We start from the raw sequence: 18,204 nt of genomic DNA, 5'->3' as shown, positions 1-18,204 counted from the left end.
CAAGAAGGGGGCTGTGTGAAGTTATGGTTGCTCTAATTAACCCTGTCTGTACTGTGCTGCCAGATCTCGTTATCAGTTGTGAACTAGATTTGAACACGGTCTGTCCTAACAAGGGGTTAAAGATTTAGACGCATTGTATGTTAATGAGAGGAAGCTCACTGTCCCTCAGTTTGTCCCTCTACTTTCACTTTCAAACTGCTCAGAGTAGCCTGGAATCTACACAAAGGCCTTCACCAAAGACACGTGTAAAAAGATAAAGAATTTTTATCTTTTTAAAAGTATTTTTCAGTATGTTGTTTATGGGAACACGTAACTAACATATAGAGGGGCTTTCTCAAATTTAACTGCAAATGTGGAAATACACTTTCTTTAAAGAAAATATATTAAAAAAATGTATTAACCCTTGCAGTCGGGGGTTAAGTGCTTGTTCGTGTCTAGCCTCAAAAGTTATACTCACCCGAAGCTCCGAGTTGGCGTCTTCATAGACCCGACCGGTCCATCCAACGTCTCTCCCCCTATTATTATTATTATTATTATTACATAGTATTTATATAGCGCCAACAGTTTGTGCAGTGCTTTACAATGTAAGGAAGACATTACAATTACAATACAATTCAAGACAGGATGGTAAGGAGGGCCCCCGCCCCTGAGGGCTTACAATCTGGCCTATCCTCTGCAGTGGTCTAAGGTCCAATAAATTATCAATGTCTATACACAGTGTATAGACATGAGGATGCTGAAGAAGATTCAAAAGCTGCAGGGAGGGGGAGACAGGCTGGAGGGAGCACTGTGACAGCTTCCAGTGAGTATAGCTTTGTTATTTCGGCACCCAGTCAAAAACAAGCACTTAACCCTTGCAGTGCAATGGTAATGTTTAGATAAAATATAAAATGGTTGGCACCTCTGTAAGCTTTTTATTGCAGCCTGTTTCCTGTCCGAGGTACTTGAAATTTTTGGATATAAAGAGAAGGTGGTCTTTATTTATCCAAATATTTAAAGTTGTCACAGGAATAGGAATACTGGGGAAATATTCCAATGGGGAAAACTGTTCAGGTGAGTGGTCACAACTGATGAAGTGATGATAAATCTTCCAAACAGTCTGAGAGTCCAAAAACGTTTAATAATAGCATTATTTCACAATCTACAATCCAGCACATTTCAGGACTTAAAGACCTCCCCTTTTTCACTTATTTACAGATTCTGGGTCTACCCTATTGTAATCTCCTTTTGATTCAGGCCAGCTTTGAACATGTATGGTTATGAAGAAGGGGGATTTTGTGTGTTTGTAAACCAATACTATTATTCAAAGCGTTTGGACTCTCAGACTGTTTGATTGGCGCTCTCATTAGACCTTCAACACATGAAGCTTCATATCTGACCCTCTCGTTTGAGGCACATCCCATCTTTGTCAAGAGCTACCTCACCAGAGCCATTGTGGTTTATCCAGACCTGACCAATCTTCTGATCATTTAAATCCAGCACCTCGCCTCTACTTTTTACAGAGTAATAAAAAGCTGACAGGGATTCTACTTTTTCCCTACTCTACTAAAACAACATTTTTAATTTTTTTCATCTGTGATCCTGTTGTAGTAACGGCATTATACCTGACTCCTGACCTCTAAACTCTGTGTTACATACCAATGCTGTGTACAACACCAATCCTGTGTTCTGCTTAACTACTGACCCCTGCACTTGGGAATACATACTGCTGACCTCTGAACTCTGCATTACGTACTCCTGATTTTCAACACATTCTGACCTATACTCAACTGGATGTTGAATTCTGCATTACTTCCTACTGACCTCTGCACTCTGCTTACTCCTGACCCCTGCACTGTGCATTATATACTACTGACCTCTGCATTCTGCTGTGTGTGTAACCCCTGTACTGTGCATTACATATTACTGACCTCCGCACTCTACTTACTGCTGACCCCTGCACTGTGCATTACAAACTACTGGGCTCCGCACTTTGCTTTGCTTACTCCTGACCCCTGCACTGTGCATTACATACTATTGACCTCTACACTCTGCATTACTTGCTCCTGACCCCTGCACTGCGTACTACTGACTAGTGCACTCTGCTTTACTTTCTCCAGACCCCTGCACAATGCATTACATAATACAGACCTCTAAACTCTGTAACTACTGCACACTGTGCTACATATGACTGACTTCTGAACTCTGTGTTACATACTGTTGACTCCTGTATTCTACAGTACTACTGACCCCTGCACTCTGCATTACATACTGCTGAATCTGAACTCTGTGTTACATACTATTGGCTCCTGTACTCTGCGTTACTACTGACCCCTGCACTCTGCATTACATACTGCTGACTTCTGCACTTTGCGTTACGTACTCCTGAGTCCTGGCGAATTCTGCCTTACATAGTTCTGACTGCTTGAATCTTCAGACCTTCCTTACTTTTAATGGGGTCTTCATTCGTTATCTCCTTGAAAAAAACAAGCACACTGCACCCTGATGATCTTTTATCTCTTCCATATTGTTCAAGTAGATCTCCACCTGTTCAAGGTTGCCTACCCCTGCATTACATAATGTCCAGGGAAGCAACCTTATGGGTCCCAAAAACTTAAATCTTGAATAAAGTTAGCCAAAAAAAAAGAGTGTCACTTAAACTGTAAACATTCTGCATTTGTACTTTATGGATTTAAATCTTTATGGATTTTTTGACAAGACACCACTACTTCCAAAATAAAAAATAAAACTGGGCTAGAGTTTGACTTTATTTGTTTGCTCCTTGCATTGATTATGCCAGCTAAGACTATTAAAGGAGAACTATGAGATGAGTGATTTCCACTCACCTCATAGTTCTAGCCGACCTGTGACAATGAGACTGACTGTCACAGGTCGGCTCAGTAGATCGGGAGGTGAGCGAACACATATAAGAACGGGCGGGGGGGGGGGCGGGTACAGCTGGCTCTGCCTCTATATAGGCAGAGCCAGCTGTCACTCACGCAGCTGGGCGGATCCCGACGTCCAGGTCGGGATCCGCTCTGGCAGCGGCGTCTCAGTATTCCGCGAGGAATTTATTTATTGTTTATTTATTTATTTATTGCTTTGCTCAATGAGGTAAAGTGATTACCTGACAAAACAACCCAGGACCTATTGATATCTTTGCCATGCTTCCCCACTGCTCTGCTAAGGCCTATAGGAAATACCTGGTCTTTCCAGGTATAGGTTGGAGTTGTAAAAAAAAAAATCCTGTTATCTGTTCGATAGGGGCTGAGGTGCTCCTATGTTCAGGTTATGGACTGAGGATAATGCTCTAAAGCAGTGGTATTTCACAATAAGGCTAATCAGACCAGTTTTAAACACCTTTAAAGGAGAATTATGAGGCAAGGGATTTTCACTTAGCCTCATAATCTGAGCCGACCTGTGACAATAAAACTGTCACAGGTCGGCTCAGTAGATCGGGAAGTGAGCGAACACATACCGGCGCTCGCTGACTTCTCGATCTATCCCTGCAGAGAGCCGTGACTGTCACTCACGGCTCCCTGCAGGGATTCCCCCCCTAGGGGGCAGGTACAGCTGGCTCTGCCTCTAGATAGGCAGAGCCAGCTGTCACTCACGCAGCTGGGTGGATCCAGACAGAATTGTTGGGATCCGTTCCGGCTGCGGCGTCTCAGTATACCGTGAGCTGTAGCTCGCGGTATACTGAGCTTGGGTGACAGGAGGATGCTAGTTTGTGTCCTCCCGTTACCCTAAGGAGAACTATGGGGAAAATCACTGACCCCATAGTTCTCCTTTAATCTTGCCCATGGCCACTGTTTTTTTCCTTTAAAATTGCTTTTCAGCATTGAATACAAATTAATTTATTTTTGTGTCATTTATGTGTATTTGTTTTTTTTTAAAATAAATATATTCTTTTTCTTTTTAAGACCATTTGTGACTTACTCACCTTCCATGCCCTGGCATAATCGTCTGCATGGTAACCTCTTCTGAAAAAAATACAGAGGTCATCCATTCTCTAACTCTCGTTTGGATGAGTTAAACCATGAACGGCGGCTTCATTTTAATTTCCATTGATGAACGCTCAGCCTGTTGTCCCTGTAATCACCACTGCTATTCGGACCTCTTTGGATCACATCTGGATTTAATAAATCTATAGTGCAGGCTGATTTCAGCTCTATATAATGTGGCATTTTAGCTGCTATAGGGGCAGCTGCAATAGATGTAAGACAAAAAAATGAGTTACATATGGCACAGATTTCACAGAGGAATATGAGGTTTCTCTTTGAGAGAGCAGGGATATTAATCAAAGTTAAGTCTTTAGCATTGTAAAGGCTTATAAAACTGTTTACCAGATGGGGAAGTGGAATAGAAAAAAAGAGATAATCAAAGGACTAGAACAAAAATATGTTGAAACGGAGAGAAATAGAATGCATATAGTATGGAATGTAAAAAAAACCAAAACATATTTCAAATGTACGTAAATCCTAACAATGAGCTTTTCTAATTTTATCCCTTTTGATCTGCCAGAAATCTTGTGAGCTGATATCTAACTGTGTTCTCTGCCTGTGTTGACTGTTATTAGTTAAATTGTTCTCAGTTATCTACAGAACCACACCACTCTAGGGTGAGTGTTGTCATCTTAGAACTGGAAGTGTGTTATTGGCAGAATCACCAGGTTAATTAAAGAGAAAAAAAGAGTAAAAAAATTAAACAAATGCAGTCACCACATCTAACTGAAGCAGTGAAATCATTAACCGAAAATAGAATAGTATATATACGTGGACTAGTTGGTTTTAGGCTGGGCTCACACCTAGGCAGCACCGGTTTTGTGCATTTGTACGTGAGTTAATGGTTATTTGCGCGTTGTGCACATTTGTATGCACGTTGTTAACGCGCGCACATGAAGACGCGCGTTTTGATTGGCAGCTCATAAACCATTGTGGAAGAACACACATATAAACACGCAAAAACGCTCGCAAAAATGTACAACACGCGTCTGTTGCGTGTTTTTGGGCCTTTACAATGATGGGGAAGAAACATGCTTTTAACTGCCCAAAGAAGCTCCTGTATCTTTTCGGGTGTTTGGTGTTTTTCTGCTGGTGTCTTTCTGCTCGGGTGTGAACCAGAGCCATTGAAAATCATGGCATTTCTTGTGTTCGGCAGTTAAAAAAGCTTTTCGAACTGCTCAAAAACTCCTAGGTGTGAACCAGGGCTTATTGTGGTTACTTTTTAATAGTTTATTATATACTTTTAAATGATTGTTGCGATTCTCCGACTGATTGTTACTTTGTCTACTCTCTGTATCTATGCTAGGCAGCTTTTTTTGCTTGTATAAAGAAAATTGACTGTGATGTTCACTGAACTGCACTGAAGTTCAAATGTCAATCTGAACCTCATTGAAGTCAATAGGAACAAAATCTTTAAACACAACTCTGTCCATTTTTCAGGCCTAATAGGCAAGAAGTTGTCAAACAGAGGGCATGGGTAGGTGGGCACTGCCAGGGGGGACATGTGCCAATGGAAAAAATAATTTTCAATAATTCTGTTCAGTGGAGAGCAGCTTTTTTAAGTACGCTTAAAGTGAAAAATTCAGAATGTAAAATCTCTTTAAATAACATGTCTTAAACCTGCCTGTGAAGTGGCGCATTTGTAGGATGTTCACAAAATGTTCACAAAAATTATATTTGAGAAAGAAAATTAAAAAAAAACAATTGTTGGTAAATTACAGCTTTTTGGTAAAAAATGGCATGGGGACCCCCCAAAATCAATCAAAGGGCATGGGGAGTTGGGCACTGCACTGGATGACATGTTCCACTGCAATCATTTATATAATATATATAATTACTTGCATTTGGGGGTGCCCTAAATCTGCCTGTGAAGTAGAGCATCTGGATAAACTAAAGCAAAACCCCAATATTCTCCCCACACTATTTTGTGAAAGGAAAAAAATGCCATTTGTGCTAAATTACATTTTGCTGCTGGCTTGTTTTTTTTTTAACAGCATGGGACTGCTGTTTCCCCATCAGCAAAGTGTAATCTACCACAAATAGTATTTTTTTTTTCTTTAACAAAATGTTGCAAGTAAAACTCTGCCAAATGTCCTTACCAGACCCAAATCCTTAATCCATGCACCCCCCCCAAAACATTCCAAGTCACATGCCCTTAACATGGGGAGTATACTGTTCATTGATCCCCCATGAAGATGTGGGTGTTTTGCAGGAAGGACTTATCAGAATCTGGAAGCCCCCTTTAAGATAAAGGCCTCCTGGACATCCACCCCCTCCCCTAAGTAAACAAGTACATAGTACCCCTCATTTATTCACACAAAATGGAAATGTAAGTAAACACACTGATGCATCCTTTAAACCCCCCTCCCCCAAAAAAAATCCCATGGTGCAAATCCATTGTCAATCAATTTATCAAGCAATGTAGATCCATTGTCAATCAAAATTAACAGCCCCACAGCCAAACATAGACAAGGAGCGAGGCCACCACATATGGCCATGGCCGTATTTGATCAATGCAGGTGACCTCTTCGTCAGTCATGCCTAATGAAGAGGTTCTGCATGGCCCTGAATTGTTGCACTGTGATGTGATCTCTTTAATAAAAACTTGGACATTATGACAAGGATCAGTGGTGGGCTAACAACACATTTCCTCTATATCAGCCTTTCTCAAACTTTTTACCAAGAGGAATCCTTGAAATTATATTCAGGTCTCAGGGAATTGCAGATAAAAAGGATATGATCCATTAGCATGATCAGTAAGTTGTAAATATAATATTATAGAAAAGAAGAAAGAATGTGATGTACTTGGGTGTAGTTTCTGACACCCAAGGTCAATCCTTTTTAACACCCCTCTGCTCTATATGATACAAAAAATTGCAGTAATGATCATAAAATTAAAATGAAAAATAATAATGCCACGAAAATAAAAGTAGTCAGACTTCATTGTGTTCATGGTAAGTGAAGGCTTTCCTTAGATTGGTGTTACAGTAGTAGTCACCTTATATTGGTAGTCAGTGGGAGAGGTTTGCCCTTACATTGATGGTCAGTGGAGAAAGACCTTGAGACATTAGTGTTCAGTGAAGAGTCCCCTTACATTGGTGATCAATGAAGGGTCCCCTGATATTGGTGGTCAGTGAAGAAGTGTCCATCTTACAATATGGTCCGTGAGAGCAGTGCTAGAAATATCGCCATAGCGACCCAGGCGGCTGCTATGGGGCCCGGGGCACAGGGGGGCCCGGCCAGGACGAGGAACAAAGGGGTCCCCTTGATGCCGTGTGGGCCGTCTGGGTCACTATGGCATCGCAGGTTGCTGGCTGTCACTGGCGGCTGTGAGGAGGAGCGTGCCACTGTTCAGATCACTAACAACCTGTCAGTGATCTGTGCAGCGGCGTGTTCCTTCTCACAGCCACTGCTGAGTCAGTGACAGCCAGCAGCTGCAGAGGAGGAGGCGGTGCCCAGTGTCGGCAGCGGAGGAGGAGGTGGGGCCCGGTGGCAGTGGAGGAAGAGGCGGGGGCCCACCAGCGACTGTGAAGTAGGAGGAGGCATGGCCCAGCGGTGGAGGAGACTGACGGCGGATCGGGGCTGACAGGTAATAGATGTGCAGGGGACCAGCCCACCTGAGACCCAGCAGAGCCCACCATAGAGACTCTATGGTGGGCTCTGCAGGGTCACTCTCATGTGGGCTGTGTGGGATCTCAGGTGGGCTCTGCAAGGGGCGTAACTAGAAATCCCAGGCCCAGATACAAAATTTTGCTACGGAGCCCTGTGTAGTTATGCCTCCTTACATCTATGTTCAGTGAGCGGGTTAATGCCCCTTACATTGGAGACCAGTTGGAAGAATGCACCATTTTTTTGGGGGGGGGGGGGGCAGAGGGAAGAATGTCCATTACTATGGCAGTTAGTGGGAAGAATACCACCCTTATTGACAACTAAAAAGATAATTGGTGTCATCGCTTTGCTAAGTGGTGTTAGACCAGGAACCATGCAAGGTTGGGAGGTCAGTCAGCCACTGCTCAAGGAACTCTTAGCTACCTCTAGAGGAACCCCGGGGTTCCATGGAATTCTGGTTGAGAATGACTGCCCTATATGTATATGGTCATAGTGGAAATGTGTACCCTCTATATTTATATGTTTTACTTCTAAATTGTACTCTCTAAGATACCCTCTATATTTAGTATATGTGTCTCAGTGTGAATAAAGTTTATGTTAAACATCTAGTTTTATTTTTTGCTTCTTATAGGTTGGTCTGCGTAGAAACCTTGCTTCACAGAAAGATGAAGGCATCTCAACCGTCTCCAACAGACGGGTGTTGTCCCAAAGTTACACTGTAACAACAAGATGCGTCCAGAGAGAGGTCAACCTGATCCAAAGCTCCAGAGATGAACAGTTGGAGGAAGTGATAAAAATGAACAAAGACTTGGAAGAAGAACTGAGCAAAACTCAGAGTACCCTAATTTATTTAGAGGAGTGCAACCAGCGCCTAATAAGAGAACAGGCAGAGACGAGAAAGAGAGCCGAAGATGCCCGACAAGCATTGTTGGCATGTTATGGAAAAGTGAAGGACTTGGAAGAAAAATCAAGTGAAGCTCCTCTTCTCCAGATCCGTGTAGACCAGCTGCAGACTGAACTACAGCAATACAGGTAAGCAAGCCAATCCCAATAATATTAAGTCTATAATAAGCCACTTACAATGAAAGAACCCACCAAAGCCATTTCCAGCCACAAGCTTTGTACATCACAGCATTACTGCAAATAGTGTTTTTCCGGAAATTACTGAACACAAACTCAAGCTGGTAATTTTATAGGCATCAAAGAAAAGACAAAACTGCCACTGGCAAAAATCAGTAGGCTGTTCAGCACCTCAATTAAGAACCATTATTAATGATTTCTCAGTCTGTCTACCTCTGGGAGTTAACACATTTCCAAGCAAAAGTAAGAAATCAATAACTGTTTTATCTGCAGCAGATTCCTGCCATGGGCACGATGGCTGTAAAATTAATCAGTAAATTATAGCTATATACAAGGAGAGGTGTTACACAGACATTTGTCCTCTTTAAATAGGATTAAATCCAGGGCCTCAGCAAAAGTATCTACATACCTATGATGTCTTTGACAGAGCACTGAGTGAAAGCAATCCAAATCTATACACACATGATCTGAGCAGATGTAAAATCGTGTGATGTTCTGTTATCCTTCATGTACAAAGACTTGTTTTATCTCGTCTTCAAAGATAAACTTCAGGCAAACACTAAATATACAAATTAAATGCATATATAGGAGCTGTTTTACCAAACATAGGCTTTGTATTTTTGTCCATTCATTTCACAGCACAGCCATGTCAGGGCAAGAGCTAGATTTTTCTCTCTAGTAATACTCGCAAGCCTTGTCTCATCCCCATCCTGTAACCGGACAGTGAAAGGAGAAAATGCAGACTAAAATGCGTATCTTTCTTTCTCTGTGCTCTCTCCTCCTATCTGCATGTTCCTTGTTAGAATGTGAGCACCGCAACACAACTGATTGGCTTTGTTTGCAACTTCTCCCTGTTCCAGTCTAAGCTCTACTTTACCTTTATTTGCAAATGTGCCAGTTACTGTATATTCTGGTACTTGCATTGGTTGCAGTAAAAACATACATCTCATAACATTGACAAATACAGAGCTACAGGTTTCTTTTATGTTTGTCTGGATTTCATATACACAGAAGTGACAGAACAAAAGTGACCACATGTAAATATATTGGCATACATAATGTTCCACCCTGCAATTCTTCATACACAGGCTGCCTTGTGTACAGCAAGGTTTGCCATTCACAGGGACTGGTGTGGATGAGAGGACAGGTTTATTTGAATGGAGACGGCTGGAGGGTGTAGCAAAAGAAGGCCTGGCTTCTTACTGGGGAAAAGTATTATTGGTTGGCCACTAGGGCCAACTATAGATCAGAAGTCATTATTTGATCCTGCCTAAACAGGCTCAAAAAGGGTTGATCTTTTTTGATGTTGCTTCATAGCCAATGAAATGCAGTTTCTGCAGAACAAGGTTGAAAATGAAACAAGGCCCCTGATTGGCTGCTGTGAGCTCTTGTTTTGAAACAAAAACCCATAAAATATATATATATTTTTTTAAATGGACACATATTCCATACTATCCCTTAAAATTGACAAAAATGAATCAATTACACATATATAGAAATAAAATCAAAAACGTTTTCCTTGGCTTCCTGATTTCTTGGTCATGGTTTCTTCCTCCTTCAGTGATGTGCTGCTCTCTTGTGTATTGTTCCATGAGTTGATAGACACAACACTTTGACATAAACTTAGCTGGCCGTACATGCTCAGAATAACTATAGTTTAGCCCCATGGGCTGAACTAGAGAAATCCATAAATTTTCATCACACTTTTAAGACACTTACAAAGAGGAGAATGGGCATGCCAGTGGCATTGCTTGTGAGAGCTTGCAATCTAGTAGAAGGGGCAGGTGATAAAAAAGGTAATAACTGTTTAATGGTTTAATGGGAGAACTGATAGGGCGGTTATATCAAGGTGGAATAGCCCTTCTTAGAAGAGTTGAGTTTTCAAGCTTCGCCTAAAGGTGGATAGAGTAGGAGATAAGTGAACAGATTATGATAGGGAGTTCCAGAGGATGAGACACACTCTGGAAAAATCTTGGAGGCGAGCATGCGAGGAGGTGACAAGAGAACTGGAGAGCAGGAGGTCTTGGGAGGAGCGAAGGGGGCGGTTTGGGTGATATTTTGAGATGAGGTGGGTGATGTAGGTTGGGGCATAGTTGTAGATGGCTTTGTAGGTTATTGTTAGTATTTTGAATTTTACACGATGCACAAGTGGGAGCCAGTGGAGCGATTGACAGAGGGGGTGGTGAACACTGATCGGTTGGTAAGGTGGATGAGTCTGGCAGCAGCGTTCATGATGGACTTAAGGGGGGATAGCCAGCTAACATTTTTTATGCAGTTACAGCAAGTTTTTTCCCCTTTGGGATAAAAGTTTTATATGAACAAAAGCTAACCATTGCAAGCACTCCTGTGAGTGGGAAATGGTTTGTCTCAACCCTGTATCTGCCACTTTTACTGCACAGCTTCGTCTGTTAAAGAAATTGGACGGACCACCCGGTAAAAATAAAGCTAAGAAAACCTATAAAAAGAAAACTAATGCTGCCACCACATCTATGGCTTGGTAAACTGCAAAACATTAAATTTCTGCTTTTGGGTTTATAGACACTTTAAGTTACATCTTCCATTAAATAGTGTCTGAAGGCAACAATTCCCCTAGGACCACCCTATGACCATTGTGTGGAGCAGAAGGCCCAGGATATAACCCCTCAGGTATATTACATTTAATAGCAGCCATCGTTTATTTTCACTGCCATGTTAGCTTATAATAAATGTGATTGCCAGATTGCATCCATACCCTGTACACAGACCATATGTTGTGTATCTGAAGATTAATACAACTTTGACTCCACGCCTTCGTCTATTGCCCGACTTGGAGGTCACATCTGCTCATTTGTGTAATTAACATCGCATTTCTCACAATTTGTCCTGGCTCAGTGAGAATGAATTGTGACGGCTTTGTTATGTGGATCACAACAACATCCATCATTGGGATAATAACACACTGCTCATGTTGGCGGCAGCAAAATAAAAGTCTTTGTGGGACAATTTCCTGAAGGCTGAGCGCTATTCATATTTTTATAACTGTTTATGCTGTATTCTGGTAAGTGTTCCCTTACTCGGCCTTGATGAGCTATAAATGTTCATTGGTCTGTTAGTTATTGAATCAGTCACTGTAACCAGCTTAAACACAAACACAAAGTTATATTAGATTATAGTCCAGAGAGATGTTTGGAGACCTAGCGAGTAAAGTAGCTAAGAAGAGCAAAATCAATGCAAACAAGACTAGGGAAGCTTGAAAGTTTAGTTTGGACAGCATTTGTGATCCTTGTCTCCTGGCTGCCTCCAAGCCCCGCTCACCCAGAGGTCTAGACACCAGAGAGGTTCTGCATTAAGAGATTCATAGACATTGTATATCCCACAACAATCAGTGGTCTATTTATTTTCATAAATGTCATTTTAGGCAGTTACATGGAAACCAATATATCATTAGTTGCTATGGGGAGAAATAATTATTTTCCTCTGGAACAGTATTCGGATAACCCAGTTTAAATCAGGGGTTTGGGGTTCCTAGGTAAGCATATTTATCAAAGGTAAGCCAAGGCTTAACCCTATGCAGCAAAGCATTAAACAGTCAACCTGGCCCAGGCCTAAAGCATTTCTAAGCGCAGCTAAAGTGCATGGACCTTGTGGTCTCTGCACGTAACTGTGTTAGTCCTCAAACTAATTCCTGTGGAGCCTCTTGGATCCTAAGCCGGGGTGTATATGGGGTCTTGACTTCATTTAATAACTAATTGTCAGAATTGCAGCGGGTAGTAGAGGCTTTGAAAATTGAATGGTAGGGCTTTCCACCAAGATAGGGAGGGCTTAGTCTTGACTTGGAAAAGGTTGAGGCTTCATATAAAGCCTTACCCAAGGGAGCTTTCGGAGACACAGGGATTGATTTAAAATCTAGCAAAAGTACTTAAAGGGAACCACAAGGTATCTGCATTTTGGAACTGTTGCCTGGGAAACAATTTAGGCCAGCTCAGGTGGAATTTGAACCTGAACTCCAACCTTTCCTTTAGTCTTGCACAGCTGTACAGGCTCCTGTACTTAAATTGCTTACTCTGATTTTACTGCACACTGTGAGATTCTCACAGTTTGTATTAGAAGCTGCAGCAAGTCAGTTACTAGTTTCCTGGCTGGAGTACATCTATACAAATGTACTATTTAACTACCAAACTGGTTATTCTGCACTGAATTACAACTTAAGTTCAAATTAGTAAGCTAAACGTGAGCTTGTAATCCCTCACGGGAGTGAGCTTGGAGCTGTGACTACTTTATAACACACACAGGGACCATGGGGAACAAAGTATCCACCCTCCAGAAGGAAGAACAGTGTTAGCCGGAATTTAATGGTGATTTGAGAATGTAAAGCTGAGAGATACACAAATAAGTTGACATTTTTGTTAATAGTTAAGGTACTTGAATGCATTTTTTAAGATCTAACTAAATGTAACTGAGTTTAGTGTCACTTTCGCTATTTGTTTAATTTAATTTTTTTTTAAATTACCGTCAGTGGGTTTTGGGGAAATATCAGTGGTCTAAACAGACATTTGATATTTCCCTTTTGATAGAAAGAGAATCCTCAGCCTCATTCTCTGCAGCCACATCACCCACTAAACAAGAAGCACTCTGTACAGAGGCGTCCTGTCCATTCACAAACTGAGGATATAGTACATGTTTATTATCTCCTCAGTTATGGATGGCTAGGATGGGATCTGTCCAAGGCTCCTCCTGTCCATTCATAAACTGAGGAGAGAGTAAATATTTATGAACAGGAATGACAGCTATTTATTTACAAAGAACAGTCAGGGGGACTGCTATTCTGCTATTAGCTTATGGCAACCATGAGCTTATAGCAGAAGGGTGAATGCAGCTGATGTAAGGCAAACTGAGCTGGCAAGCTCGTAATGTTTTTGTCCACTGCATACCTTACATCAGTGGCAGGGTAAGGGTTAAAGAGCCGATCAGAGCCGATCGAGCTGCCGGCGCCTATTGGAGAGGAGAGAAGCTGTCAGGAGGCTGAGCCAGGTAGTGCAGGAGAAGGAAAACTGCCTGGAGGCCGTGGGGGGTGGTAAGGGGAGGAGACCTCGGCTCCGGGGACAGGCGGTAGTGGGCAGAGCAGTCAGGATGGAGAGCGGCGCACAAACACTGAGTGATCAGTACTGATCACTCAGTGTTTGTAAATAACTGAGGACAAAGTAAGCTTACTATGTCCCTGGTCATGAATGAACAGGATGTGCTATACATCACTTTCAGTTAATTTATGAATGAGGGCTTAGTAAATATTCACTATCTGCTCACTATGTGAATGAACAGGAAGCAGCTCAGTACATAGGCTTCCTGTCCAGTAGTGACTAGAGATCTAGTGATCTAGTGATCGTAAATATTGACTATCTCCAGATTGTGAATGAACAGGAGCTACAATCTTTTTCTATTTTAAAAGGGAAATATCAGGGGTCTCTTTAGACTCCTGATATTTCCTCAAAGCCCCTAACAGTAAAGTTAAAAAAATAAAAATACAATAATTTAAAAATAATAAAAAAAAATGTAAATTGTTGGAAAGAAAAATCTTTATCAGCTTTGACCTGACAAATTTTGTAGTTTCGGTGTAAAAATTTCATTTCGGTGCATCCCTGTTGTAAACTTTGGCCAGTAGGTATTTTTCAGTATGTACAAACTGACATAAACTCCTGATAGGATGAATATTATGATTTAGGTACGGAAACAGTAACTGGAAAGAGTTATTCAGATCTTAAAGATGAGACTTTTTTTCCTGTGGAAAAAAGAGCAGTGATGATTTGAATGAGCATCATTCAACAAGTTTCTTCTTGGCCTCTTCCTGACCTGAGAGAGGAAGGATCTAAATCAAACAGCCAGAATGAAAGGTGGAAAAAGACAGACAGTATTGACAGCTGGAAGCAGATGAAAATGCTCAGCTTCCTGCTCCTTCGTTTCCATTATTACACGGTGTGGATGTTTCACAAAGGTTCTGCTAGAAAGAGGAGGCTTTTCTCTGCCTAACAATACATTAAGTCTGTAAAATGGCTCAGACCCTCAAGCTTTGCCCTAATTCTTCAGAGAGGGAAAGGAGCCAGGGGATAAGAGTTGCGATTGCATGTCTTACCCTCTCGACATCATGAGACAGTAGAGTGAAATAATGAGTATTGACATCCCTAAGAGTTACGTTTAATTGCTTTGCTCTAACTAGGGCTAAATAGCAAAGAATGGTAGAGCCGTTTCTGCTACAGAGGATAATGGCTGCAGAACTAGTCTAAGAAGCTTGGAAGGACCACAGATAAAATGTATCATAAAGCTAATGAGCTCTATTGATTGATATTAACACTGTTTCTCCAAGCCATAGAACTTCGTAATTAGGTTGTCTATCAAATGAGATTATTATAACTTAGTAAACTTTCAGTTAATTAAAGCTTCCCACAAGACTTTTCTCTTGCACTTAATAAAAAAAAAAAAAAAAGTCCCTTTATTCCATTGCTGTGTTTTTTCTTTCCTAAGCACTGGAGTTGCTGTTGAATACCTGTAAACGTTTAGGTAATAAATATATTACATTTAAAAGTTTTTAAGTAATTGCAGCAATAACTGAAAATATTATGTGAGCTATTAATGCTCTCCAGTAAGCAACTGTGCTTGAGTTAGAGAATTCAACATTATTTTGAATTTTGTTTAACCCCCTCCTAAGTAAGTACAGTTAACTTTACATAGCCTTGATGCCAATCCTGGGCCTAAGGGCCCCATAGGGCCCTTTGGTACTTTGGCAGTCTGTAGTGGGAGCATTGATTTGTAAAGTGGTAATAGCAGTAAGCTCTACTAGCCTCATGTAACATGTCCCCAGTCTCTCACTATCTTCTGAAGCATGTCTCTAGTTTCTAACCATACCTATAGCATGTCTCACAGTCCTCTCTAGGATTACATATACTGAATAGTGATGGGCGAACTTGCTCAAGTTCAATTTTGGCCACATGTCCTCGGATCATTGAATGGGTGCTTTTCCAGAGGGAACCCCCTGGGAAAGCACCTTGTCCCCATGCTGATGAGCACAAGGGCCTCTTCCCCACAACCCTGGCTCATCTGCATCTGGGTAATCCCTTTAATAAAGGGGGCACCCAGATGCAGCCCCCCCTTGTGAATGAGTAAGGGGTAGTTGTTACCCCTACTCATTCACCAAAGAGTTGAGTGAAAAGTAAATAAACAGACAACACCTTAGAAAAAATCCTTCAATTGAACAAAAAAACACAAAAACGGTTTCTGACAATTCATTTAATGTAAAAAAAAAATTAAAAAATCATCCAACACTGTAATCCATGGTCAATCACGTCGTCCAGCGATGCATTCCAGTTTCAATCACCATGAACAACCCCCGGGGACTCGGCAAAATAGAAACAGTCCCGACGCTGTGCACTCGTCCGCTCCCGATGAACTGCTGCTGCCACAGATTTGACAGCTCCGCTCACTAATGTACACAGATGGGCGGATCTAGTCGTGACATCACGACTGGTTTGGCCCTTTTGTTTTCATGCCATGACAGCTCACTGTCCTGAAATGGCATGTAAACAAATAGGTGAAGCGAGTCGTGATGTCACGACTCGCTCCACCTGTCTGTTTACATTAGTGAGCTGAGCTGTTAAATCTTTTATTTAGCGGTGGCAGTTCATAGGGATTTTTTTTGTTTCGGCGAGTCGGCGGGTGTTGTTCATCGTGATTGTAGCTGGATTGCCTCGTTGGATGATGTGATTGACCATAGATACGGACTATTTTTTTTTGTTTGACAATGAAGCAATTATCAAAAACTTTGTGTTTTTTGTTCAAAGATATTATTTTTTCTTTGTCTGTCTGTGTCTGTGTTGTCTGTTTATTTGCTTTTCACTTAACGCTTTGGTGAATGAATGGTAACAACTCCCCCTTACTCATTCACAAGGGGGGGGGGGTGGCCTCTGGGTGCCTCCTTTGTGAATTGCACGTACAGCAACCCTTCAGTTCGGCTGAACTGAAGGCTTCCTGCAGCCAAAGCGAGCCAAAGGATTAGCCGAACGTTCGTGTGAATAACCTCTTTAGTAAATAACCCCCAGATGTAAATTTGGGGGACTCAGGTCAATTTTTCTGCTTGGGTCCTCCTTAAAATCCATACCAGACCCAAAAAACATGGTATGAACTTTAGAGGAGACCCCATGTCTTTTTTGTGTGGAGTCCATAGGGGGAACCCACATCTTTTTTTTATTTTTAACTTATTGTTTAAATTTAGCTGTCAGCCGGAATCCCTGGCTTTACAGCCACCTGTATCACTACCATCTAAAAGCCAACAGTTGGCTTGTAAAATATTTTCATTCGTTTCGTCAATGGAAACAAATTTTAATGCTGTTTCGGATTCGGCGGCAACGAGCCTCCGAATCCGAAGCCTCACAATGAAACTGCAGAACGAGCAGAGGCTGTATTGGCCGCCAGTGCGTTCTGCGCATGTGTGCCGCCATTTTGGAGTATATCTTACCACCCGAATATGTGGGCGCTCCATCTTGGTGTATACCAAGATGTACACCAAAATGGCAGCGCGCATGCTCAGAACACGCTGGTGGCCGTTATTCACCCCAACTCCAAGATGGCGGCGGGCATGGGCAGAATGCTCCGGTGGCCAATATGGCCGCTGCGTGTTCTGATAACGAATTTTAATCTGCCCAACTATTGTCAGGTGACCGTGCTGATCAATGAGTGCTTACCATTTGAGAGCAAAGTTCAAAGCCCAGAGCGCAGCGCTGCACTTGACGGCAGTACGGGTACACCCGCACCATCAGAGGGGAAGGATTGCTTGCTGAAAGATAAGTATACTGGGGAGGTGGGGAGGGGGGGGCAGATTGGAGGAGTTAATTCCATTTTCCCACATTCACTTGGAAAAGTTGAATTGCCCTTTAAAGCTACAACTCATATAGTGACACAGAGTAGTAAAATCCCGACAGAGGCTCTAAACCTTCTTTGCTCTTTAAAAAACACGTTTTGGCTAGCGGTAGACTTTAAATTGTGTGTTCATCTGTTTATGAAAAGGCATGTGATGATTTGAACCTATCTACTATGTGTCTGTTTCCTTTTCATGTACTCAAAAATTCAGATAACATTTATAAGAAATTGACGGAGTATGCTGTTTTGTGTCTTTTCATGAGGAGGGCATATCACATTGATAACATTTTCTAATGGTGGTGTGCCTCGTGATTTTTTTCATGAAAAAAGTGTGCCTTTGCACAAAAAAGGTTGAAAAACACTGATATATAGAGCTAGTAATACACAGATAACATGACTCCCTTCCTCCAGCTTCTCAAAACTGACTTAAAGCAGCTTTTTCTAGAAAAATCAATACAGGTAATGTATCTGAAAGTGCAAAAAGCGAAGCAGTTTACTTCTCTGTATTGGAGAGGTTTTGTACCGTGGAATTCTGACAGTGTGGCATACCGATACAGCTTGCTCAGGGATTCTATACATAAAATAAAACCAGGAAATCATTTACTTCAGGCAATGCATAAATCTCCTCTATCCTGACCCAGGGGAGTTT

General features: G+C 41.7%; 1 protein-coding gene across 1 annotated transcript in view; it reads left to right on the top strand.

Annotated features, from left to right (window-relative positions):
• The window catches only part of EFCC1 (EF-hand and coiled-coil domain containing 1), an 85,910-nt gene that overhangs the window by 2,356 nt on the left and 65,350 nt on the right, over positions 1 to 18,204 (top strand). Inside the window, exon 2 of the mRNA XM_018557171.1 lies at positions 8,224 to 8,624. Within this exon, the coding sequence (XP_018412673.1) occupies positions 8,224 to 8,624 (401 nt within the window). The remainder of the gene's footprint in view (positions 1 to 8,223; positions 8,625 to 18,204) is intronic.

This window comes from Nanorana parkeri, unplaced genomic scaffold, assembly GCF_000935625.1.
Source record: "Nanorana parkeri isolate BGI_ZX_2015 unplaced genomic scaffold, ASM93562v1 scaffold270, whole genome shotgun sequence".
NCBI classification, from domain to species: Eukaryota; Metazoa; Chordata; class Amphibia; order Anura; family Dicroglossidae; genus Nanorana; species Nanorana parkeri.
This window is presented reverse-complemented; position numbering and strand designations above follow the sequence as displayed.